General features: G+C 36.7%; 1 protein-coding gene across 1 annotated transcript in view; it reads right to left on the reverse strand.

The window, feature by feature from the left end:
- Nucleotides 1-240: 240 nt before the first annotated feature.
- Nucleotides 241-26925, reverse strand: part of HECW2 (HECT, C2 and WW domain containing E3 ubiquitin protein ligase 2) — a gene marked incomplete at its 5' end in the record, with an annotated part of 120359 nt that continues 93674 nt past the window's right edge. Inside the window, 10 exons of the mRNA XM_081314529.1 lie at nt 241-1742; nt 4966-5078; nt 5791-5876; nt 7748-7862; nt 8817-8963; nt 9847-9976; nt 11680-11778; nt 13565-13717; nt 21590-21703; nt 22792-22912. Coding sequence (XP_081170655.1) covers nt 1631-1742; nt 4966-5078; nt 5791-5876; nt 7748-7862; nt 8817-8963; nt 9847-9976; nt 11680-11778; nt 13565-13717; nt 21590-21703; nt 22792-22912 — 1190 coding nt within the window. The 3' untranslated portion in view covers nt 241-1630. The remainder of the gene's footprint in view (nt 1743-4965; nt 5079-5790; nt 5877-7747; nt 7863-8816; nt 8964-9846; nt 9977-11679; nt 11779-13564; nt 13718-21589; nt 21704-22791; nt 22913-26925) is intronic.

Here is a 26925-nt window from a genome sequence, read left to right on the forward strand (position 1 = left end):
TCTTGGTGATCACAAGAACCAGAATAAAAGACTAGACACCCCCTTTCTTCTCTACCATATAGGAAACTGGTCTTTCAGCACAGGAGATCTTTATAAACAAGTTCAATCCCTTTTAATGTTTCTAAAATTAAAAGCTTATTTGACATGGCGAATTCATGCTTTCAGATAAACCATAGAAAAGTACTTCATTTTAAGAAACATTTATAAGAAAACTAATCAGTGAAAATGTGGGTTTAGAAAGACACTACAAACAATTTACATCTTGGAGACAGTTTGCTGCTAAATGTGAGAGTGACACAAAGTGGTTCATCCATTTAGGTGCTAGTCGTCTTGTTTTTCCAGATCCATTATAATGCTTATAATAGTGCTGTACAAAAGTAAAAAAGCAGCAAAATATGAAACATATGTACTCAGCTATATCTGTATTCAGCTCTAATTAAATTAGTTAATGGAGGAAAAATAAATGTATTTGAAATAAAATGCATATTACACATTATTACATATAGCGAGCTTTAAAATTATTATTTAACTGTGCAGAATCCTGACATTAACTAGAATGTTACTGGGAAATAAAAATTATGTTCTTTAAAGTAGCTACCTCCTATAGATTTTGTATGAATTGATGAAGTGATATATATTTTTAAAAATTTAATTCACAATATCCCTTTGACTTTGGTACATTCGGTGCAAAAAATAGTTTCAGGAATACCTTACCTTTATAAAAATAAAGGTGTGTGTTTGTGTGTGTGTATGTACCCCCCCCCACATCCATTAAGTGTGTAAAGAATTGAACACAAAAACTATTTAAGCATGGAAAAGTGAAAAGAACAAAAAAAGTCTATTTTCCTATTTACATCCTAAGAAAATCAATATTATGAACTTATAAAAATAAACAAAAGTCACTGTGTAAGAGGCTTTCTTTTTCCTGATATGCTGTGATAAACTCACGTTATTTTTTTTTAAAAGCCTTCATGCAGTATAAAGAATAAAGTTAACCATTAATCTCTTACAATAGCTGTTCTTCTGCTAAACATGATTTGCATATACAATTGTACAGGTTCTCCTAATTAAAAGTCCTTCTGTTCACACCATCTTTTGCTGCCAACTTTTCTTCATACCCTTGTTAAGCTGCAGAAAATAACTGTTCTTTGTGCTGTATCTTTGAAATGCAATAGATGTCATGCAGGCACACATAGATTTAGGTATAGCATATATAGCATATTCTTGTATTGTGTAAGACATATAGTAGTGTACCATTGGGAAATAATTCCTATTTGATTTTTAAAATTTTACAATTTAGCAGCAAGCTAACCATCTTTGTATTTCATTGAACTCTGTTCAAATATTTTTGAGATGTATTAGGTTTTGCAGCTGTCTTAATTGTTGCTAATCTCTTGTCATTTTTAAAAAATCTGATTAAATTTTAAACATTTGGTGCTCACGAAAACAAGGCCACAACCCTTGCTCTAGAGTACTCATGCAGCTGTTACAGTTTTTCTCATTCATAAAGTCCCATTCTTCCAATTGCACTGTACAATAGTTTTTATCTTTGCAACTTGCTGTAAGCATTTGTGTATTTTGGGGGAGTGATCCACAAAAGTCCCAGATACTGGGTTAGACAATTCGTGTCTTATTCAAGACCAAATGTGCTCGTCTCTTCGACAGCTGTCAACAGCTTCTCGTAGAGCATGGAGAATGATGGGTAAGGAGGAAGGTCAAGACGATTGAAACAGGTGTGAGCTCTGGGGAAAAATGGAGAGAAAGTTTTTATGACACCAAAAACTAAGAACAAGAACGTCTTCCCCAACATACTCTAATTTGGAAGTTAATTTATTCCTAGATTAAAAGATGAATTGTAAACACATTTATTGTTATTTTTCTATGCCTCTGCTTAAAAGCACTATATCCTTTGGTTTCTAGTTGTTTGCTCCAAAGCAGTAACCAATATGTAGTATATTTTTCATTTATATTTTCAGAAACCTTTTACAATGTTTTTGCTTTTCAAAATTACTGGGATGAGGGGGAGGGGGAAAGGAGATAAATCTTTAAAGAAATTAAAATAAGGTTAAAAAGGTAAAGCAGTCCTTGCAGATATTATTTGCTAGGCGTTGCCGACTGTAGGGGGTGGTGCTCATCTCCATTTGCCATTGTGCCAGCACTGTCCGAAGATGTGTCCATAGTCATGTGGCCAGCATGATGTCAGTGCTGTTACCTTTCCACCAAAGTGATTCTTATTTATCTACTCGCATTTGCCAGCTTTCGAACTGCTAGGTTGGCAGAGCTGGGGCGAGGATGGGAGCTCATCATGTCTTAGGGCACTTGGGTCTTGAATCTGGGTTGTCGGCTTTCTAGCTGACAAGCCCACCATCTTAACCACGGAGCCACCAGGCAGCCTCAGTTAAAATAAGACTTCCCAATATTTTCAAGATTACGAATCATAGCTTTTCAGCAGCATGCCAAAAGTCACTTCCAAACAGTGGAAGTAATCAGAATGAAAATAAAATTAGACTTAATTTAATAGAGTCGCTGTTACTTTATTAAAATATTATTGAAAATTATTCATTTAAAACAGAGGCAATGTTGTTCTGGGCAGCAGTTCATTACTCTCCTATTATATTATAGTTCAGAGCATCAAATTATCTCCAATACAACTGTGATAAAGTTCTTGAGTTCAGGAGGGAAGACTATAGTAAGAATTCTCCTGGATTACATTGATAATTTTCATTTTCCAATATGGTAACATACTTCCTTAGATAATATAATTTTTATGTCTATGTCCATTAACTTTCCTTTTAAAAGAATTCATTCTTAGTTTCATCGTAAAATGAAATTACTGTGGATCCAAAACCCAATATAACTAGGCAACAAGTTCCAGGCATGGAAGTTCAAACTAATTACACACAAACAAGTAGGGACTAAACTGGATGAGATAAAGCAGCTTCACTGCTTGGTCTCACACCTGTCCATCCTCATCCTTATGAGTAATGTTCATTCATAAACACATGCCCCCCCTTTATCATCCTACATATTTCAGCATGGCTGCAACATTCACCATCATGGCTCCAGTGAGTTCAAAGTGCAGGAAGATAAGGAGAAGGATGTATCTCAATTCTGTTTCTTTTATATCTCAACTGTAATAAGTTGACAGTAAATCGTGCACATAGGAGCAAAACTGGTTCCCCGTGAGAGTAAAGCCTGATCTTTATTGACCTGAGAAAAATTCAAGGAAGACTACAATATGAATGTGTCTCAGCAGATCATAAACTAAGAATGTATTTGCAACTGAAAGCTCAGACAGGTTAGACGGTATTTTAAATCGGTCTCCAGTAACACAGCAGCAGATTCTTCGAGGGAAATCTCCCTGCCTCCAAAAATGAGAAGTCAGTCAGTCAGTATCAGGCAGCATCTTTTACTTTTGAGTCCTTAAAGAATTCTATACACAAGTTCTGTGGAACTGAAGAAAACTTTCTTTTCATCCAAAGCTGAGATTGAGACACCAGTTAGTCTACCGGGGAGCAAAATATGATTTCTTAAATGTTTATGATTAATCTTATGTTTTATTTAAATATGTTTACATCCATCCATACACTTAAATAGTGCTTACATGCTTATGAATATTGTTAAGTCATGCTAAAATTACGGGCACAGGTCAGCAGCAAAGTAAAGACACGTCAGAATTAAAAATTAATTAAGCCTATTTTCAGGCATTCAAGGTGTTAACGTTTATTGTAATCCACATGAAAAAAAAATCAGGCTGTTTTATTTCACTCATTCTCAGAGGTACTATTATTTCTCAGTCTGAGAGATAATGGGTATAAGCACAAAAACTTTTCCAGCACACTTTAAATGAACCACAATTCATATGCCAGGATATGACAAGGTGCTGTTAAGGGAAAACAGAAGCAAAAGTTTAGAGGTATGGCACAGGAAAGGGGATGAGAGAAAGAATCAGCCAAAGACTTGCTGCCACTTGGTAAAAAGAAAAAAGAAAAACATCCAGTGCTGCCTCAGAAGCTCACTGTTGCCTTCTGCTCAACACATTGCAATGTTTTGCAGAGCAGAACAATAGGATCTTTTTGGCTACACCTTGACAGATACTCAGATTAGTAACCTGGAGCTAGCAGAGATTCAAAGGATACAACTCTTGATAAACTAGTTTTTTACAGGTATCGGAAAAGCTGTAACTAGAGCAGTAAAGCAGCAGCTATAAATATAAGACTGCAGCCATCTCTCTCTCTCTCTCTCTTCCAAATCTTCCATCTCTTTCTCCTTGCTTGTGCATCCTGACAGACTGAGAGTCAATTACTTCTCTGAGGAAGGAGCAGCTGGTACTATGCTGTCATATTGTAATATAAGGCCATCATATTGGGTGTGACTAGGCAATTGAAACCCCACCCCTTTTTAACATGTGCAGTCACTGTGGACACTTTGGTAAGACACGTTTCTGCTACTGACTTTGGTGCTTCTAGCTCTCACCAGATCTATCAACTAAAAGTAGCATCTTCTGTTAGTACTAGTCTTTTCCCCACATCATTAGGTTTTCAATACTTGCCCAAAGAGTCTGCTTTCCACTTCTTTTAACAAACATGTATTCCTTGACACAGACATGTAATGCTATATTCTACCCAGGACCATAGTCAGGACAAGCAGCTGAGACAACAGTCAGATATTATACATCAATGGGAAAAGACAAAGATAGAACAAAATGGGGCACAAAAGAATAGTTTCAAAACAATGTTACTGTGTTTTTATTTCATGTAGAAAATTGCTGAAAAGGAAGGGTGTTTTTTGGAGACAAAAATAAGAGTGGTTTTAAATTTCACAGTGAGCAAATCTAAGGAACAGGAAAGAAATGATGCTGAATCCCTCGACTCTTTTATTTAAAGAAACCCAAAATCTTCTGCTTCCAGTGGATTTATTTTATTTATTTATTTATTTATTTAAACATTCTTAGAGTTAATTTACCTGGGCAGAGCAGTGATTTTGCCCCATTTTTCTACACAGAATCTTCTTGGTCCATTGCTTCCTCTCAAAGAAGCAAAACCTTCATAAGGTATACTGGATGTACCTGTAACAAACTGGAAAATAACATAAAACACTGTACTATTTATTATTGAAAAGTCTGATTGCATAGTTCTATTTTTGTTTTCTATTTTTAAATATATAGATGACTCCCTACATGCGTTTATCTGGAAAATTATAAAATTTGTTTTACAGTTGTGTTTATAGAAAGGGCAATCAAGACAACGTAGTCAGGAAGCAAACACAGATTCAGCTTTTGAAGGGAGATATAATGTACTAAATGCCTCAAGCTACAGTCTTTTCAAGACTTTATTGAATCTGGTATATAAGTATGTTGGTGGAATATACAGTACTTCTGAACAAGCATGCTGACTACGCCGTATGGATCTGGCTATCAGAGCTTTTGAGATTATCCCTACACCTTCCTCGTCCAGCTGTAGAAACAGTCCACTTACTGCTTTCTGAAGATATATCAATGAGATAAGTTGAAGGCAGATCAAGGTGATTCACCCAGGAATTATACATGGAAAAAATGCAACAATGAATGTACCACTGACTTACTCCCACTAAGCAACCTGTGATTAAATATTTAAAACAGAAATCCCTGCTCCCTCAAAACCTATAATTGTTTTTTTCATATGAATGAATCAGGAAAGGAGTGAGAATTATTTGTCAAGCCATTCAACAACTTTGAGATTCCAACTTTTCATAGCTTTTCATAGTTTTTTATGTTGATGTCAACTACAATGATGCTAACTGCAACCTTACTTGTAAAAGCCGTAATCGCTGCTCATTGTTGAATCTTTCCACAGCAGCCCAAAACCATCGAATTACAATATGATTATCATGGTATCCTGTTTAATAACAATTAAGAATATATTATTCAGGGCAATTTTGCTTTTAAAAAATAATGAAAAAATGTCAAGAACTGAGCAATATTAGAGTTGTAGGCCCTAACATTTCCTAAATTAATTTATAGAATGTCATATATATATGTGTGATTAATTCTTGTTCCCTTGGTAGACTTTCAGAATGTAGTGTCATGTTTGGACATGAAACTTCACAAAAATGTACACGGGTTAAAGCATGAGTTAAAAATTACTGATGATAGAAAAGTTGGAGGAATGATATACTATTTAAAGAGAATAAGATAAAGAGACAGAAAATCAGCCTCAGGAAATAATGGGGAATTAAATTCAAGGATTTAAACAACCTAAGATAAAAGTATGGCAAAGTAGTTTGGGATGATTCCTATCATAGTATCTATCAAGTCTATTTTTTATTAACCAATATATTTGAAAGTCTATTTTAATATGAATTAGTAAAGCATTGAAAAAACATGGGAGATTACTGAAAGAACCCTCGTATCAGAAGGAATCTCTTGACTGCATGAGTTCTCAGCTAGTACTGTAGAACAGACTACCACATGAAATGATGAGTTTTCCTCTGCTAGAAGTCCTCAGATATAGCCTGGTTGGTTCTCTATCAGAGATACTGTGATAAATAACCACTGGATTAGTAATATTTATTGTTGATGATTTTAATGTTTTTTATGCTGTAAGATGCCCTGACTCACTTGATAGCAAGATGGGTGGCAAATAAATTTAATAATAAATAAATTTAAGAAATACTCTAGGGCAGAGGTCCCCAACCTTTTGGGCACCAGGGACCGGTTACATGAAGAGAGGTTTTTCCACAGACTGGAGGGGGCGTGGTTTTGTGTGCTGCCTGCATCCCGCAGATGGGGCTTTGCTTGTTTGTGCAGACTGGTTGCTGGCATGCCGTGGCCCGGTATTGGTCCATGGATAGGGGGTTGGGGACCCCTGCTCTAGGGGGTCCTCTAGGTTGGATTAGATGACCTCTACAGTACTTTCAAACTCTATGGTTTTATGACTTAGTTTTCCCAAACATTATATAAATATATAAATATATAGGTGAAGATTCCAAGAAATATACAACATACTCAAAAAGATATTTTGGGCCTATGTTTTCTGAATGTCAGTCTAAATCACAAATACATAAATACTCATATGAGAAGACATTTTTTGTAATAGTGGTGCAAGGGAATATCTAAAATAAAATAAAATACACCATATGAAATCATTTTTTAAAAAAATATATTTAAAATTCTATTGAATCCCAAATGTGTTCACATTTATTTTAAAACATGGACATATCCATGTTTTAATTATTTATTCCCATTTATTTTCTTTAAATTAATTTCTGTGTCTGCATTAACAACAGATACTTTTTACCAAAAATCTCAGTACCTTGTAATAAGCATGTTTCAATTCACTTCCAGAAATAATGTCCAAGTACAAATTAATTCAACTGTAACTGTCACAGAAACGTCTGTGAAGGTAAGTTTGAAAAGCCTCTTTTCCCCAAACTTTTGCCATCTTTACTATCTGTTATAAATTAAACACCAGTGTATCTTCAAGTAAGACTAACTTACTTGATCTCACATATTGCTAGTTATGCTGTTTTGGATTTTACCTCTTTTATCAAATGAAAGGCTTGCCCATTCCAAAAAGGGAAATCCAAAACCTTCTGAAAACTTAAAATAAGAGCATTTGTTGTGAAATTACACTGCAAATTAAAATAGTTTTTGGGATTCTTCTAAAATAAAAAACACACAAAACAATCACACTTTTATTTAATTCAATTTAACTACAACCAACAACATATATGTATATATATGTATGTGTATTTTAGAAGATGTCACCTCCTCTATATTCAGTGTTATTTCTCCAGTCACTTAAGTCAATTTCTGCAGTGCCAGCAATAACCAATTCAAGTTCTCTTGCATCAAATACAGACACCAGTCTAGCATCAACCACCTAGGAGAGAATATATATTCAACAGGTATCCTTTGCTGCTTTTATTTTCGCCAACTATTCTATAGGTTCCACAATTCATAATACTGTAACTTTTCTTTCAACATTTGGATGTAGCTACTAAATCTGAAAGAAAAGTATTTTCCTTACTTTCTACTAGGTTGTTAAAATATAAGCAGAGCATTAGAAGGCATATTCATACAACAAATAATATGTGGAAATATCTCCAAGTGGTGCATTCTCAACATCAAATTTTGATGCTCCAGGCAATTTGTTCCACTGAAGTTAGACAGAGACCCATAAATCACTATCAATATACTGTACAGAAGGAATTATGATTCTTGAGCCAAAGGCTGATTTACTGCCAGGAATATTCTATGGCTTTTTCTTGTAGTAATATCCCCCGATGACAACCATCTAGAAAGTCACACCAATGGTGTAATTAGCCCACTACTGTTAACATTGACTGGTGATAGTTCTTTAGGCTTTAACCAGACATTTTTCAAGCCCTATTTGGAAATGCAGGAATGAAACATGGGAACTCATTGCAAGAAAAGCATCTGCTCTGCACCGAAGAAATAGGTTCTCCCATCATGCAGCTTGTGCCTCATCTGAATGACTTGGGGGGAGGGAGTTGAACTTAAGTACAACTGAAAGTCTAGGTAATTGCAATAAGGAAAATGTGCAACTTCAAAATGTAGCATAATTGTGCTCTGTCAACCTCTAACTGGTTACCATCTTCACGCGTAACAATTATTACATTTTCTAGTTGCCTGACTTTGGTGACATTAATGACAAATCCTGAGTGGAACAACTTCAGAGGCAATACAGTGGTTCCCAACACGATTTAAACAGTTGCAGGGTAGGAAATAATTATGAATCATACACAATCCCATACATGCCAGATGCTTTAGGAACATAATGCATGCAATAGATGAAAACAGATTTATTTTTTACCTCATAAAAACCACGTACTAAACTTTCTGTCTGTTGCACCACACCTCTCTCAATTCTCCATTTCACCATTCTTTCTATATACTCCTTCTTGTTCTTTTCTGTGACAGGGATGTTGGCACCTCCAGGTTTCAATTCCCTTTCAGTAATCTTAAAAGCAAATTACCACCAATATATTATAAAGCAGGATCTATTGCAAAGAGAAATTTTAATGTATCAAAGCGGTACTAATTCCCCAAATGACTGATAAAAATCCTTCTGAAGTGGTCAGATTTGGTCAACATAGAAATCTTTGGAGTTAATGGCATGAAGTACAAAACTTGAAAGCATCAAAAGGGGAAATACAAAGAAGGCATTCTAGAAAAGGGATTTTAGCAGCACTTCCTAATGTACATATTAGAATAAGAATTCGTGTACAATGAAGAATTCTTATCCCAGGAGATTTAAAACGCAGTACCTTATAACATTTGGATACCTGTTGCTAGCCAGCACTGCTATCTGTAGGAAACAGTTTCCAGCCCACCCCCTTACTCCAAATTATCCCTGTTTCGGAACTACCTCAATTACAACACTGAAGGCTCCTTGTCCTGGAGGACTTCTGGATCTACACTGAAGTGGCCCAGTCAGGATTATTTATCCCAATTACTGTTTGATTCCATACATACAGCAGGATACATTTAGATTTGGGATTTGTTTAAGTAGCAATTATGGTCATAAATTGAGGACTACCTTTATTCTACAGTTTTAAATAGCAAAATAAGCAATGTACCAAAGCAATATGTGAGTGACACCTTATCTGGAGGTTTTAATGGTCTCTGAGCTTGGTCGTTTCCTTGCAAATATTTGCAAGCAAACAGCCAAGCTCAGAGAATACCAGGAACAATACAGTTCAACCCTAAGGTACATATATTCTCTTCTATTGGAACATTATCTTATATTGGAAGCAAGATGATCCAGGAAGACAGTTAGAAGTATTGTACAAATAAGTGCCACAAAACTGCCCTTGAAAGAAAGAAAAAAAGATTGTCCACACCTGTCCAAAGACTTCTTCGTTTACTGTGAATGTGAGATCTAGGATATCATGTATATCATTGTCTTTCATCCATTGTAGACTTTGGTGAAATTCTTCATCAAGATATTCCAGATCACTTAGGTCACACAATCTGTAATAAACAAGAAGTAATTAAAGGATTAAAAATGACCCAGATTATTTTGATGCGTACAAATGAAGAGTGGATGATTATGTGCTACCGTCTGTTTCAACTCTTAATAACCACATTTTTCTTAATAACCACAGGATTTCTTCAAGATGGTTTATCCATGGTGGTTTTTTAGTAAAATATAGGAGTTGTTCGCCACCGCTTTCTCCTGTGTCATATGAAATGAAGCCTTTGCCTTTACTACTAAAGAGATCCTCCAACATCTTCCTATGTTACTGCTGCCCAATATTGGAGCCTTCTTGCTTTGGCTAGACAGTTGAGATGATTCATGCTTTGAATGACTCTGCTGGGACTGCATGCTCTTTGCATCTTCCCAGCACTGTTTACTCATCCCTCTTAGGAGCTACCTCACGCCACCTTGGAGGCAGCATAGTAGAACTAGAGCAGGGTAGATAGGTTATTCATTCAATAATAAGGAGAACAAAGAAAGAAATCTGTACAATTATTACCACTGGAATTCTTTATGCTAAGTCTTCTTTCATACATATGCATACACACTCATTCATTGGCACATCTTAAAAACCCAAGTAAAAATCCTAAACTTACCAATGAAAACTTCATTTCCATTTTACTAGGAAAATGTTATTTCAATTTTTTCCCCTTTCAGCACCAATTAAAGGGAAATACCTTTCAAACCAATAATTAATCAGCTACTGGTGAGCCTTGGTGGAGCCTTGGTGGAGCAGTGGGCTAATGCCTCCTTAAGTAACACCAGCTGCCTGCAATTAGTGCAGGTTCGCGTCCCACCAGGCTCAAGGTTGACTCAGCCTTCCATCCTTCCGAGGTAGGTAAAATGAGGACCCAGATTGTTGGGGGCAATAAGCTGACTTTGTAATAATGCCGCTTGGGTGTGTGTGTGAAAGCCCTAATAAGCAGGCACATACATAGAATGAAGGCTATTGCTAAGCTTGTAAGCCGCCCTGAGTCTTCGGAGAAGGGCGGGATATAAATGGAATTAATAAAAAAATAAAATAAAATACTGGAATACCCTAGAACATGGGTAGGCAACCTCGGCTCTTTTATGACTCATGGACTTCAATTCTCAGAATTCCTGAGTCAGCTGACTCAGGAATTCTGGGAGTTGAAGTCCATGAGTCATAAAAGAGCCGAGGTTGCCTACCCCTGCCCTAGAACTACAGAGGTCATGATGCTAAATATGGACACCTTGTAAACTATCTGCTCAATATTCATATTACATCAGAACAACATATATCTTTGAATTTAATTCACTGCCTAATAAATGATTCCTGAAGAAAAAAGGACAAAGTATTCTATCAAAAATAGGAAAATAGCAGTGGTGGTATTCAGCCAGGTCGCATCACTTCGGCAGGACTGGTAGCTAATCTTTTGTTGCCCAGGCCCAGAATGGACTTTCGGAAGTGGCATCCACACAGAGAACCGGTTGTTCACGTATTTGAATCCCACCACTGGAAAATAGATATTTATTTCTACCTCCAAAATAGTTTCCTTGATCAGTACATTAAGTGTAAATACAGTCTGCGATTAAAAAAAACCTTATAATGCGATTTAATCATTTAATCATTAAACAGTCTATTGCAGATATGACTTGCATCCAGATATGTCTTCTGTAAATAAAAATACATTTCTTTCCATATAGAATAACCCTGTCAAATTCCTCTACTCACATTCTGAGAAGGGCTTTATAAAATGGTCGGGTAAAGAAGGCATCTAACAAATATTGATGAATCAGAGCAAGACCAAGGATTCGACCACTAAATCTGAACCTACAAAGTAATTAGAGTACAGTTTAGATTTATTATTTATCTATTTAAATTTGTTATATATGTTAGTTCAGTATCTTTGACACTGTTATCCATGTCCAAAATGTAACTTTTGCATTACATTTTCACAAGATCATCATTTAAACATTTAAAATTGTCATTAGTTCGTATTTAAAGGATTTATCATTAAATAAAATTATCAAAAATATTTGCCATTTGAGATGTAAATACAATGAAGATACTATGGTTATCATTTCACGTGGAAGGCAAATGCTATATTTTTTCTGGTAAATGCTTTTCTTGTTTCCTTAATTTCTGTGAGTCAATAAAAATTATAGAAAACATAAAATTGACACAGTCACGAATTGGGCATCAATGCAATTCCTTCAGAACATGGACAACCTATGTGTTGGAACTGTAACTCCCAGAATTCCTAGAGTACAAGGCAGCTGCAATCCTCATTTATCGAAGAACACTAGATTGAGGAAAACTGATGTCTAATTTATTTGTGGGTAAGCTGCCCCATCAACAACCTACAAGTAGCGTTTTACCCCTGATGCAACATGAGAGTGCATCTCAGAGACAGTTCCTTGTAAAATATGTTGTAATAATGGAACCTGAATTTACCAAGATATATATAATTATGAAGACTATCCCTATCAAGAATAATCCTATTGGAGAAGCAGGCATAGCTAAAAAAAAGAAGAGAAAATCCTTATTATAGAGGCCACCTGTGTCTCCATTCATAATACGACAGGAAGAATATACCCAAATTAACCAGATGTTCCTTCAGAGGGTATGGAACACTATTCTTCTGAACAGGCAACCTGCCTAATTCCCAGACAAGGAAATTGTCCTAATCACAGACCCTCTATATTATTAGGATTCAGCTTCTGTTCACTGGCTCTCATCCAGCTCATTACAGCATCCAGACAAGAGATGCATCATCTCTGCTGATTCGGAGAGCTTGGAGCTTTGTGAACTGATGAAACCCAATCAAAAACTTCACTCTCTCCAATGGCTCCATAAAGACAACCTACAGACATGAAGTATATGGTGAAAAATACATCAAGGATAAATTTTCTTGACATATATTATGTTGCGCAGTCCTTGAGAACGGCAATGTTTTGTCACCTAAGAAATTGGGCCACACTGTTTTGTGCCCCCTTTCATTCACTTTTTTTTTGTATTCACATAAAGAACTCAGACTAATGAGATGCAGTAAACACTGTTTTCAATCTCTTTCTGGCTGACTTGACTCTGCCTTTAATGTTATTTTGCATTTTATCCTCTAAGAGTTGACAGACTGGGTAACTGTTTTCTTTCTTATAGAAACACGGATACCCCAAGAAATGGTACAAAACACAGAGCCACTAAGTAGTTTTACTATGTGAAAAGACTTAACATGAGAGAAGTGGGGGAAAGATTATTGCACATCTTACTGAATTAGACAGATTTGTTTTTTAAAAAAAGACTCCAAACAAAAAAGAGTAGAATAGTCTTGCAATTGATTTTATGCCTTGACAAGCTGAACTTTTGATACTTAGGAGGCAGCTGAGCTCTGAAAGGTTCACTCATGCCTAATTCCAGTGTTATCTGCTTAGATTGGCAGATAACTAGGTATATCATGAAAGCTTCAGGAATACTATTCCAACACCTTGCCATCTATTATTCGAAAAGAGAAATGTATCTAATTTACCTTACTTGAATCTTTCATAGTAAATGAGCAAGGAGGGCATAGTCTATGCTCTATAAAAATAACAGTATTTCTGTGATTCAGCATTCTTACCATTCATGGTGATTGTCGACAAAAGCAGACATTGGACTAATCTGTACAGTGTACGTGTCGTTGGCTGAATATTCAAATAAACCATAGTATGGGTTGAAGAGTTCTCTTGATACCAGGAAAAAAAACTCCCTTGAAGGTCCACTGTAGTCCAGTCTTAAAAAAACAACAAAACATAAAGGGATACTATACAAATGGATTTTTTAAAACAAAAAGTAAAGAAATAATAATGATTTACCCCCCCCTCCCCACACTCAATAATTTCTGATCCTTTCGATCATCTCTGTGACCACTTATACTGCTTTGAATGTTACTAAGCCAGTTAGTGGTACATTAACTTAGCAACTTTCAAAGCACTGATTTCTATTTCGGAATTTATGAAGATGCTGATTTATTATTTTTAATCCACCCAGACATAACTGCATCGCTGATTTAAAGGCACGGATTATTCAAAGTTTCCTATTAAATAGTTTGCAATATATAGGTTTGGGTTAACTGTACTTCGTTCCAATCCTAAAATGAGGGAATCTTTATTCTTAAACTTCATTTTTACAGCTCCAGTTCTAGATTAGGATTTCATAGATTAGGTTCTGCCAGTTTTAATGCTGGAAATAACAGATAGTTGTTGAAAGTCTCCTTTACAAAGCTCTTAAAAGAAAAATAACCACTTTCCTGTCAAGGTCTTCAAGAAGATATGGGATATTCGTGCTACCTTGCCAATGGCCACTGCAGGCAGGTTCACCAACAAATTGTTATATGTTGTATAAAGAAGAGTTGATGCATACCAAATAGCATTCAACTGCATTGGAAATCTGGCAGTACACACAATTTTCTGCAGATCATATATTTTAGTACAGTCCAAACTTACAAACTTGAATTAGGAGTTTCAAACAGCTTCACCATCTCCATTACAGGTAATCCTAGGCTTACAACCACAAATGAGCCCAACATTTCTGTTGCTAAGCGAAACATTTGTTCAGTGGGTTTGCCCCATTTTACGACCTTTCTTGCCACAGTTGTTACCTGAATCACTGTAGTTGTTAAATTAGTCACACTGTTGTTAATCTGGCTTCCTCATTGACTTTGCTTGTCAGAAGGTCTCAGAGGGGGACCATGTGACCCTGGGACACTTCAACCATCATAAATATGAGCCAATTGCCAAGCTGTTGTGATTCAGGGTCAGCCTGTGGGTTCGGCAGTTGGGTCGGACGAATCAGAGGAGGAGGGGGGTTTTGAAGACCTTGCTGAGGGGGTTGAAGATCTTGCTGATGATAGCCCTCAGGCAGGCCCCTCCCACTTGGTCACCATGGAGACCCAGCTGTGTGAGCCTGACAGTGTGGATGAAGATGACCCACAGCTGGCCCTGTTCAAGGACGCCCGACGCAGGAGGCAGTCAAGTAGGAGTAAACAGAGGAAGGCTGTGGGGCTTCTCGGAAGGAGGCAGAGAGAGGCCACGCCCTGAACTCTTTATAAAGGGAATGTTTGGGGAGGGCTGGTTTGCTGAAAGCAACCGCTCAGATAGTGTTTCAAAGCTCCTGTATCTTGGTACGTGTCTTGTTTGTCGTCATTCCAGCCTCTTGCCGTTTATAAAGGGGTTGCCTTTTCTGCAGGGCCAGTAGCAGGCTGGTACAGAACACAAGCACCTGAATTTTGATCATATAACTGTGTTGATGCTGCAACAGTTGTAAGTATGAAAATTGGTCATAAGTCACTTTTTCTGATGCCGTTGTAACTTTCAACGGTCACTAAATGAACTGTTGTAAGTCGAGGACTACCTGTACTTGGGGGGGTAAACCAGGTCATATCGTTTACTGCTTGCAATTCTTAAAGATGAGACATCACAAACCAACATTTCTTTTAATATGAAAATGCAAGTCACAGGACACTATTAAATAGTGAGTCCTGAGTCCTTCGGGAAAGGGCGGTATATAAATTCAATAAAATTAAAATTAAATTAAATTAAATTAAATATCTGAGAACACTAACTAAACCGCCACACATTCTGTTGCCCGCTGTTTCCTGGAAACAAAAAATAATTACATAGATGTTTATTTTTCTTTGTTATAGAATACAAGCTAGTATGTTCAGTGTAGCAAATATAGGCATAAGCGATGGTAGGAAAACAGTGATTAAATTAAAGCATTGTTTTTTCAGATAATAATTTTTTTCTCTGTTTTGCTTTAGCTTTCTTATCCCCCCCAACTGTTTAAATTATTATGTAATATAAGAGATAAAAGCCAAATCTGCCAGTCAGATAAGAAATTCATCTGTTAAGATTTTTAGCTGTTCAGTCTCTTTCTAGAATTGTTCTTGCTCAATGTGTATCTATAAGCAAGCCATTATCATAGAGAGCAAATGATGGACAAATATGTATGAGAACGTATTTGATGTGTGTCCTACTCTTATGATAGGGACATCTTTTGGTGAGACGATGCTCTGGATATAATGTTTAACTAGAGCTTTTTAGCAATTATTTCTTAAGCATTTTTTAATTTGAAAAATAAAATGTTTGATCATCTCTTACAAAGAAAAAGTGATGCACATCCTATCTACCATAAATGCCATGTATTTTTTTAGTATTTCAAACCAATATTTTATCATTACATCTTTTTAAACCAAATTTACTTTGAGCTCTTTTCTGTTTCTTTGAAGTGTTATATTTTATTAAAAGAACTACCGTTCATTTTTGAAACTTAACATTAAGAAAACCAAGATCATGGCATCCAGCCCTCTCAATTCCTGGCAAATAGATGGGGAAGAAATGGAGGTAGTGACAGATTTTATTTTCCTGGGCTCCAAGATCACCGCAGATGGGGACTGCAGCTAAGAAATTAAAAGACATTTGCTCCTGGGTAGGAAAGCCATGGCAAATCTAGACAGCACACTAAAAAGCAGAGACATCATCCTGCCAACAAAAGTGTGTATAGTCAAGGCTATGGTCTTCCCAGTTGCAATGTATGGATGTGAAAGTTGGACCATAAGAAAGGCTGAGCGCCAAAGAATTGAGGCCTTTGAACTATGGTGCTGGAGAAGACTCCTGCGAGTCCCTTGGACCGCAAGGCAATTAAATCGGTCAGTCCTAGAGGAGATCAACCCTGACTACTCTTTAAAAGGCCAGATCTTGAAGTTGAAACTCAAATACTTTGGCCACCTAATGAGAAGGAAGGACTCATTGGAGAAGAGCCTAATGCTGGGAAAGACTGAGGGCAAGAGAAGAATGGGACGACAGAGAATGAGGTGGCTGGATGGAGTTACTGAAGCAGTGGGTGTGACCTTAAGTGGACTCCAGAAGATGGTAGAGGACACGAAGGCCTGGAGGAATGTTGTCCATGGGGTCGCAATGGGTCAGACACGACTTCGCAGCTAACAAACCATTCATTTAGCATGTTTGCGTATAATGGCCAAACATAGTGAATGGTTAGAAATTAAATGAAACTCATTTCCCAGATGAGAGTTAAGTGGATATATATCGAAGAAATTATCTGTCATTGTTTAAGCAGCAGGGAATGAAGCCATTCCTTTATCGACTTGCATTTAAATAAGATTCAGTGAATACTTTGCAATAAACCATATTCTGCATATAATTTGGTCCTTGCTTTATTTTTTACTGCAATTATCAAGGAGAGTCCCAATTCATGTAAATATGATGCTATTTTTCCCCGTCAAAAGAAAATTGTTGGCTTTCAGAAGCAGAAAAATGGAAATCCCACATAGCAATTCTATAGGTAGTAAGAAGGCTATGACACCAGGAATTACTGCATTCACAAAAACTCAACAGTTCATAATATCCATGATTTATAGTCATTGTATTTCTAGTTAGAAAAATTTATTTTATCTGAGCTTGACTGCATTTCTTTTAAACTGTTTATATGGAAATAGCTGCATATTTTCTAGAGTGTAGCCAGTGGTGGGATTCAGCCAGTTCGCACCAGTTCAGCAGAACCGGTAGGTAATTTTTTGTTGCCCAGAATGGACTTCCAAAAGTGGCATCCACACAGAGAACTGGTTGTTCACATATTTGAATCCCACCACTGATAATATCTATAAATTCTGTAAAAATATTGAAGGGTAGAGGTTAATCTTATTCTTACAAGAGTTTTGAGACAACTTTTTTGGAAGGTCTGTTGCAATTCAGCTTGTTTTACATTTTGCTTACATTGCTTATGGATATATGTCTTGTTATTAACCACCTCACACACAAGAGTATTAGGGCAGAAACACTACATAAAAACAATTATATTTTTATGGGGAAGTATTGGTTGCTTTGTACAATTTGTTTAGTGTCACCGCACAGAAATATAGTATTACCTCCCTTCCTGAACCACACTATGCTCATGTTACTTGACATGAAACAGAGCAATGAAGAAATATGAACATCACATAACCATAATTAAGAGTTAAATTGCCCATTATGTTTATTGGCGACAACTTACACTGAGAGCCTAAGCATCAAATCCAATTATTATGAAGCTCACCTGATGGCCAGCATCCTCGTTGGTTGAACATTAAGAACAGAGCAAGAATCTTGAACCTTTCAACTTGAGATGGTGTCACAAATTATCTTGTCTCTCAGGTTATGAAGATGGACTGACCTTTGAAATCCACCAAGACCCCTTCTCTTTTTTAGTGAAGTGGGATGCCTGCTTACACCTGAAATGGGTCCAGCCCAATAACTGGTTGTGACACAGACCCTATCCCACCCCCAAACGGAACCAAACTGTATAAAGAGGTTAAAACCTCTCCAAACTGTTTCATCAGTTTGGCCCTAATTGAAAGTACAGAAAGGGACAGCATTAAATCCCTGCATTCTCTGGTGTCCTAGCACCCAAAGACCACACAAAATAACATCCTGGATGAGCAGGACCCCAAGATGATGAATGAAATCAACTTTACCAAGGGGAAAAATTCTGACAAAGCTATAGTTATTAGAGGTTACATGTATTCCTCACCAGCATGTCCCTCAACACATACATTTTAATTCTAACATCTAGCAACTTTCATAGAGCTGCTTAATTGGTTACCTGTTGAATTGTTTATGTGTTACAAGAGATTATGACATCCACGTTTCTTGTTCATCCAAAGGCTTTGCATTAAGAATTATTACAACCAATGTTTGCAACAACAGCTACAAGGATATATGTTTGCTATTCAAGCACGCTAATACCACACCTCACAAATTACTTCTTGAATACACACTTTGATTATTAAAGCATACAGATGTCACCTAAAAATAATCTCACCGTAACAAAGAGATGTTCTGCATATTTTGAATCCGCATTGTTTCTAAAAATTTGGTCATGAAGAAATTAATGATCACTGTTTGGATATTCAAACAGTTCAACAAAACAAACAAAAGCTGAAATGCGGTGGAAACATTTTAAAAGTTCTGTGATTTGTTTGACTAATTTTTTAAGCAAACTGAGCTATTTTATGTTTAGATGCTTTATCACTGACAGCTCTTCTGAAAGGTACCAAATATAGGGATAGGGAGAAAAATGTATACATTTTTCAGTTAATTTATATAAATGATGATGGCAAAATTCACTTTGGTTGCCCTGATTCCTTAAGAACAGGCATGTCAAAATGCCGTCCCGTGGGCCAGATGTGTCACGCCAAAACCGCACCCACCCCATTGCCGGCAATGGGAAAAAAGTTGTAATATGTCGCGTGACGTCACATGAAGACGCGAGTTTGACATGTCTGCTTAAGAACATTCTTCTTGAGTACATTTACTGAAATCAAGTTGAGTCTGGTAGCACTTTTCCCAGGTAACAAATTTAGGATGAGATAGGGCTGGAAGGGAGGAGTTAGACCAATCTGTCTTCTCCTCCCTTCCACATCATTTCACTCTGGTTTAAATCCTAGATCAGGCTAGTCAATCCATGCATCTAATAAAGTGAGTTTAGGATTTTTAATAAAATGTGTTAGCTAGGAGATATGTTCCCAGATTCCATCAAATGTTTCCCCTCCTACAGTCATCACATTCATGGGAATTGTTAATATGCTATTTCAGAGTTTATCCATTTTACTCAACTTGCCGGCATCAAGTTCCCTTCGTCCTGTGCGCTCCCACAGGGAGGGCCTTCTCAGGGTGCCACCGGTAAAAGAATGCCGGCGGATAACACCCAGGGGGAGGGCCTTCTCTGTGGGTGCGCCTGCCCTTTGGAACCAGCTGCCCGTGGAGCTTAGGACTGCCCCCGACCTTCGATCATTTTGCCGAGACCTGAAGACCTGGCTCTTCGAGCTTTCCGGCCCAGGCTGAGTTTTAATTGGGGTTTTAACTGGGGTTTTATATGTTTTATATTTTTCAGGGATTTAGTTTAATCTTTTTAATTGTTCTTAATTTTTGTATTGATGTTTTTTATGCCCTGTAAACCGCCCTGAGTCCTACGGGAAAGGGCGGTATATAAATTCAATAAAATTTAAAAAAAAAATTATTTATTTATTTTATTTATTTATTTTATTAGATTTATATACCGCCCTTTCCCGAAGGACTCAGGGTGGTTTACAGGGTATTTTAAAATCAAACCAATAGAAAATACAAAAGTTAAAAAACAATTAAAAAAGATAAAATTATCCCTAAAAATAAAAACCCCAGTTAAAAATTCTCAGCCTGGGCCGGAGAGCTCGAAGAGCCAGGTCTTCAGGTCCCGGCGGAATGAACGAAGGTCAGGGGCAGTCCTAAGCTCCACGAGCAGCTGGTTCCAGAGGGCAGGCGCACCCACAGAGAAGGCCCTCCCCCTGGGTGTTATCCGCCGGCAATCTTTTACCGGCGGCACCCTGAGAAGACCCTCCAAGTGGGAGCGCACTGGACGAAGGGAACTTGATGCTGGCAGCAGGTGTTCCCTCAAATAACCCGGACCCAAGCCATTCAGGGCTTTATAGGTCATCACTATTTAAAATAGTGTTGCCATTTCTGGATGTTTTCTAACATTTTCATACTTTAATTATCTTGAGATTCATCTTGCCTTTCTTGTCCTTAAAACACTGCAGCCATGAGTCACAGTAGCCTCTACTTTGTGTTTCCAAGAACACTTTCTTTTAAGTGTTATTTTCTATATAAATACCTGGACTAATTGGTACATTCTAAAATAACATTCAGTTGTAAAAGCTTTTTATTAAATAATATCCAAATGGCATGATTCCTACTTCCTATAAAGAACAAGATTTTGGACAGAACTAGCAGACATAATAAAGTAATATACAAACTGGTTTTATTTTATTTGTCCTTATCTCTATGCCTCCCACTTTGTAAGACTCCAAGCAACTCACAAAGTAAAAGAATTGTCAAAACATCACGTCTACAGAGTCATAAAACATCATCCAAATAAAACCATAAAAGCAAATTTATTGCCTGTAAGAATGAAGGTTGATACTTCTAAGTATAGAAGGATGATGAAGCATGAACAGGCCTTCACTTAAAACTTTTACACTGCACGATAGGAGGGTGGTAAGAAAAGAAGCAAACCCTGTGAAGAGATGCTGCCCATCTAATTCAGAAGTTTCATGATTTAAACAGCAAATGCGTGAAAGTTATAAATAAATATAAATGTGTGATGGAAGGAGCTTCATCCCTCCCTTACATGATTGCAATTACCGGTATGTAAGATTGTATGCTGAACACCTTCAAATTGACCCAAATTTTCTAAGGACTTAATATCAATCTTCATCAATCATACATCTAAAATAGCTACAATCCAATCCAGTCCTTCAGTGCAACCATCTTTTTTTTTTTACATTGCAGAGAGAGTTGGCAGTGCAGCATGCAGGACTAAAATCTTATCAGAGCAGCTTTGGTAGAAGCTCAATATGCGCCAATGTGAAGCTTTCTAAAGAACTCACATGTCAGAAAATCAGCACTATCTGGACAGCTGTAGATGCTAGGCTTATAAAAGGCATTTCCTGGCAGTAATTCTTCCTCATTTCTGCTCTAGACCACAAAGAGCGCACTAAAATATCTGCACACAGCTGCAAAACAAAGCATGTATTACATATACATTATGCTGATAGTCACTTCCTTCTACTCACCCTTCCTCTCCAACAAATGTGACATACAATTTATTCCTTTGTAGGTCCTTTCTTGAATAACCCATAATTTGATTGAAGGCATCTTCCAGCAAGTGGTCTCTTCTGATAATTAATCTGTGCAATGAAACAAATCAAATCACATAAATTCATAATGATATTTATTTTTCCTGCTTGGTTATATATTTATACTCAGCTTATAATGACCCTCCCTTCAGCTATATGCATCAAAAAAGACAAAGACAGAACTACTAGGCCACAGCCAAAGATTCATGATATTTCAATGTCTGGAAGTATCCCTAATATGCATATTCTAAAATATTACCAAATGGACAAGGCAAATTTAAATTTCAATAATAAACAGGGATGCAACAAAGAGAACTAGATACTTGGAAGACCATTTGTTGAGCGAAAATAATTCATCAGATTATCCGATTTAATGCATTAATCCAATTATAATATTCATGTTTCTTAGGAATTCTCTTCTGACATATTTAGACATAGCTGGGCAATCAATAGTCAAAATGCTTACATAATGTGAATTAACTCAGAAGTGAGAATATAAATTGTTCCAAGTTTTTAAAAACTTGTTGCATTTGTCTCACTTTTAGCTAAAGCACATACTTGTGAGGAGAAGAGTAAATATTAGTGCATGGGGAGCAGCTTGGAATGGAGCATTATTCTGGTTATAAAACAGATGAAGGAAGAAAAGCAGTCTTTAGCTATTGCAATTTCTCTATCCAAATTCAGTTTCCCATAGCAGATCTTTGTTTTAAAGAAGATGCATCAGACGTCCTGTCGTATGCCTGGGAGATAATGGCTAATTTCATCCCAAACACAAAAGTATATATAGCCTTCCTACATTCTGTCCCAAAATGCTAACCATTATAATGTATTGTTTTCATTTATGTCCTGCCTTTCAAATGTTTTATTTATGTTAGATATTTATACAGGAATCCCTTCATTCTAGATGGCAGTAAGTACCACATACGCTTATGTTAGCCACCAGGGCTACGCAGGGGGTTGGACTCAAAAGCAAATTGTGATTGATAGGCAGCAGACATAGCACGTTCAGCACTTGTCAGGAGCAACTTAAACCAGCCATGCAAGTTCAGGAAAATACCAGCTGCCTTAAAATCTTTCCAACAGGTGCTGTATAAGCTCTTTTACTTTTAAATAGCAAATAATCTAGCATCTCTATGTACTTCAATTTTCCTGGGCCTTGTCCATATCCTTTAGTCTCCAACTTCCTGTAGAAATTCCTCAGCTTGGCTTCAAAGTCTCTTTTATAAGGAGCTGGAGCACGGGCATTAGCACGCTGGGTACCTGCACCACAGTCAGAAAACAAGATTTTATTAAAATATTATCAAAGAAGTAAATAAATGTTACATAATGATGTAAAGCTGCACAATGATATCACATTGCATCATATATGAGGAGAAAAGATAAATCATGGAGCTACATAGTGACTTATTTTTTAAAAATGTGTTTTATTCCTGGGGGGGGGGGAAATAAGATGATTGGCTAGAACTTTTAAATATTGGTCATTTACTATCAATTAGTTCTAGAAAACAAACCCAGAAAACTTAATTCAACTCACTGCAATTATAGCATGTGGGTGATTTTAAATATTTATAAGCTACTAAAAGAACCAGAATGACAAACAACGAACAAAGGGAGTGTTTTTGTTTTGCATAGATCTATCACGTCATAAAATTTAATTTAAGTTAGCTGAAAAACAGATGAAAATAACTTCTTCTTTAACCATCGTGTGGAAAAATGAAAGTCACATGTCTTAAATTCAACCATCAACTGTTATTCACAAGCAAAATCTCTGTTTAAATTAAAAGCAAAGTGAATGAAAGAAAAAAGCATGTGAGCATTAGAAACTTTCACACTCTTGCTGTGCAATCTGAAAGAGGTTTATTAAGAAGAAAGCCGCAGATACCAGACAAGTAGGAATAGGATTTCTACCCCTTTCGTGCAAAAAATTGCCATAAAATACCTATGCTTCAATAACATACATCCTAACCTGAAGTCACAGAATCTTACTTTTGAATTTATTGCTTGAAAAACAACACTGCTGCTTCTTTAAAAATTCAAAACTGGATTTATTTCTAGTCAACTATAGAAATGGTTAACTCCAATGAAAGAGAGTAATTACTTAAATTGTTTCTGCTATTTGCTTCTGATATGTATGGTACAAGACAAAACTCATGTTTAGCTTTCAAAGCTAACTCAAGTCTTGCGTTTCTCAAATGAGATGTCAGTGCAAAAAATCTCCTACATTTATTGTATACAACCACATTTGCAGTTACTGGGACTTATAAGCAAAGCAATCCACAACCGGTATTTTTTAGAGGAAACTTTAGTAAACCCACTTCCTATTTCAGTCTTTTGTCAGCTTAAAGATTTAAAGCATAGAAATGACTGACATGATGAACAAGCTGATCTGAATAAATCAAATATATTTTACTTTCGGACTCCAGGATGTCTTCATTTCAGCTTCTTTGTATAATTCCTTTGCCTCTTGGATTTCTAAGATTTTGAAGCATACTACCACACCTCAGAAATTGAAATAGTTCTGTAGCTAAAGTGAAATATCACAGCTAACAAATTCCTTTGTTTATAACCCCAAATGGAAAAGTCAAATTTTGGGCAAAAACATTTATTATGTATAAGGAAAGCACTTCAAAATCAGATTGATTATGCTTCATCCAGACATTTATTGGGAAGAATATTCAGACAATGCTGTCATCCATTTATAATCCACCCTTGTTTTCCCACTGTTTCTCCTTCACCACCACACAAAGAAAAAGAGAGCAGCCATACAATTCTTTTTCACAGGTCACACTAGGAAGGGAGAGAAAGACGTTATAACATGAAATCTGACTTTTCAGCGGTGCCTCCAAAGATTAACTCCACAACTCTATTGGTATTAAATAATCCTAGCTATTTCTAATTTGTTAAAAAGAAAAGACACATTACTTCCGAAAGGGCATAGGATAGCTGAAAGGAAAAGAGCATCAGTGATTTCAGACTTGTAATAATGTTGGGTGCGGAGGAGTGGAGAAACAGGAATATTAACAAGAGGTAGAAGTAGATCTCAGGCTACACATTTATGCACGCTTCCTAAAACAGCTTTTTCCAGTCTGACGCCCTCCGTGTAGGTTGAATCACAACTCCCAATTATCTAAGTTGATAGTTGGAAAAGCTATTTTAAGGGATAATTTGCAATGAAATCAACGAGACCTACTTCTCAGCAGATATCCATATGACAGTACTGTAAAAATTTAGACAATAGTTCTTCAGAGAGCTTAAAGTGGTTTTGAAGAGATACCACTTTTCACAAGACATATATTTCTTTAACCTTGGTATCATTTCTAATTTTTACTACCAAGGGCTCTTGAACAGCAGTCACAGGATTAGAAGAGAGATGATTTCCTGGAATGGAAACTGGCTAAAGGACAGAAATCAAATACAACTTTCAGATTGGTGGTATGTTCAAAGCCAGGTTCAAAGGCATCAGTACTGAGAATGGTAGTCCTTAACTGGTTAGGACTAACCAGTAATCTGGCTAATTTTATTAATGATACTGTTCATTTATTAAAATCAAAACAAAATTGTGAACAGTTCTCAAAATAGCCAATTTAGCAGTCCAATTTAAGCCAATGCAAAATGATGTACATTGGCAAAAAAAAAACAACTTAATGAATTATATGACTTGAGATCATTTGCTACTGCTAAAACTGAATTCTGAAGTGATAAAACTAAGTTCTTCGTACTGTGAAAGTTATATCTAACGATGTTATATCTGATGATGGCCATCTATCCAAAAAGGATTGATTTGTAGAGGCTTGGATTAACAAGGACTACAAGTCCTGAGGACAGGTTGATAACTCTGAAAGCCCAAACACCAGCTGCTACTATGGAACAATAGTGAAGGATTGCTATGGTCCATATTTGTGAACTTCTTTAAAGCATCTGCTTGGGTAGTGTGAAACAGAATTAGGCCTGTTGACCTAATTAGCAGGATCTTATATTCAAGGCTGAAAACTATAGTAACAAAATGTACTGCACAGATAGTTATGAGAAAATTTGCGCACTGCAAGCAATGACACTTAAAAAATTGTGATCTTATCTTGACTCAAGAAAAGGAAGCTGTTTTCTACATTCATTAAATGCTAAGGTAAGATGCAAAATTGCAGGCAACACTTTCAAATTTGCAATCATTCTTTATGATGAAAGATATACATAAAGAGGTTAATTCCATGTGCACTTTTGAATGCATTAACTAAAACACATGCATGATGCCCCGCAACAGACAATTTGCATATAGTAAATATTAAAACAAATGGGCAATTTCTCCAAATACAATGGGTATTGTCTAAGCACCCTGTAAGTATATAAACATCCCTAAAGGATCTTAAAAAGACTTTTCCATATAGACTGGGACTATAACTAGTAACAATTCTCCATGGCTGGCTGGGGAATTTGGGTAGTTTCAGTCCCAATATACCTGGAGGTACTAGGTGGAGAACGCTATTCTAGGTGTATCAGTCCCTAGGTTGTAGGCAGTTTGCTTAACACTTATACAGACAGCCCCAAGCAGACAAGACCTGATAATGTTAATTTGAAGAGAATGACAAGTATCATTCCTGTAGTTGATGCAACGATATATAATTGTGGCAGTAAGGTATTCCATGTGACATGGTGTTTTTTTCCTGTCTTACTTACTGTACTTAATGAAACGTGATAGTGCACATGCAATGGTTGTAAGTCTTGTGAGAGACTGCCTTTCTAGTCAGTTACATCTCGTGATTATTGCGCAGTTCTAATTGTATTACAAAGGATGTTATGTGCATAGTTACCTGATTTTCTACCATCCTCCCTAAACTGTATCCCTAACTGGGCCCAACATTTGGTAGCCTCAATAATCTGGGTAAGCCAGAAGAACCAACAAGCTGTTGGCAACAGACAGCCTATTCCTATAGTGAAGCTGGTACCTTTATGCACTAAAAGGGGAACAGATAGGTCTGCTTGGCTGGCAAGGGAACCCAGTTTGGCAGAAAAACGGGTTGCCTTCAGATTCCCTTTGGGCAGTAGTAGGGAATAAACAACATTAAGCTGACCCAAGACTGACATTTCCAAACAAGCTGCATAACTATCAAAAGTGCGCACACATCCTTTCCACACCTCCTCATTTGTGCTGCTAATTGCTGCATCTTGGTAACAATGGCAGAGTTAGCAGTATGATATCTACATCGGTGATAACATTTTGACAATCAGGGAAGTAGGCAAATATAATTTTGTTACCAATCTCTGTTCCTGCCAGAAAG

Source organism: Vipera berus (assembly GCF_964194415.1).
Source record: "Vipera berus genome assembly, chromosome: 1".
In the NCBI taxonomy this organism is placed as follows: Eukaryota; Metazoa; Chordata; class Lepidosauria; order Squamata; family Viperidae; genus Vipera; species Vipera berus.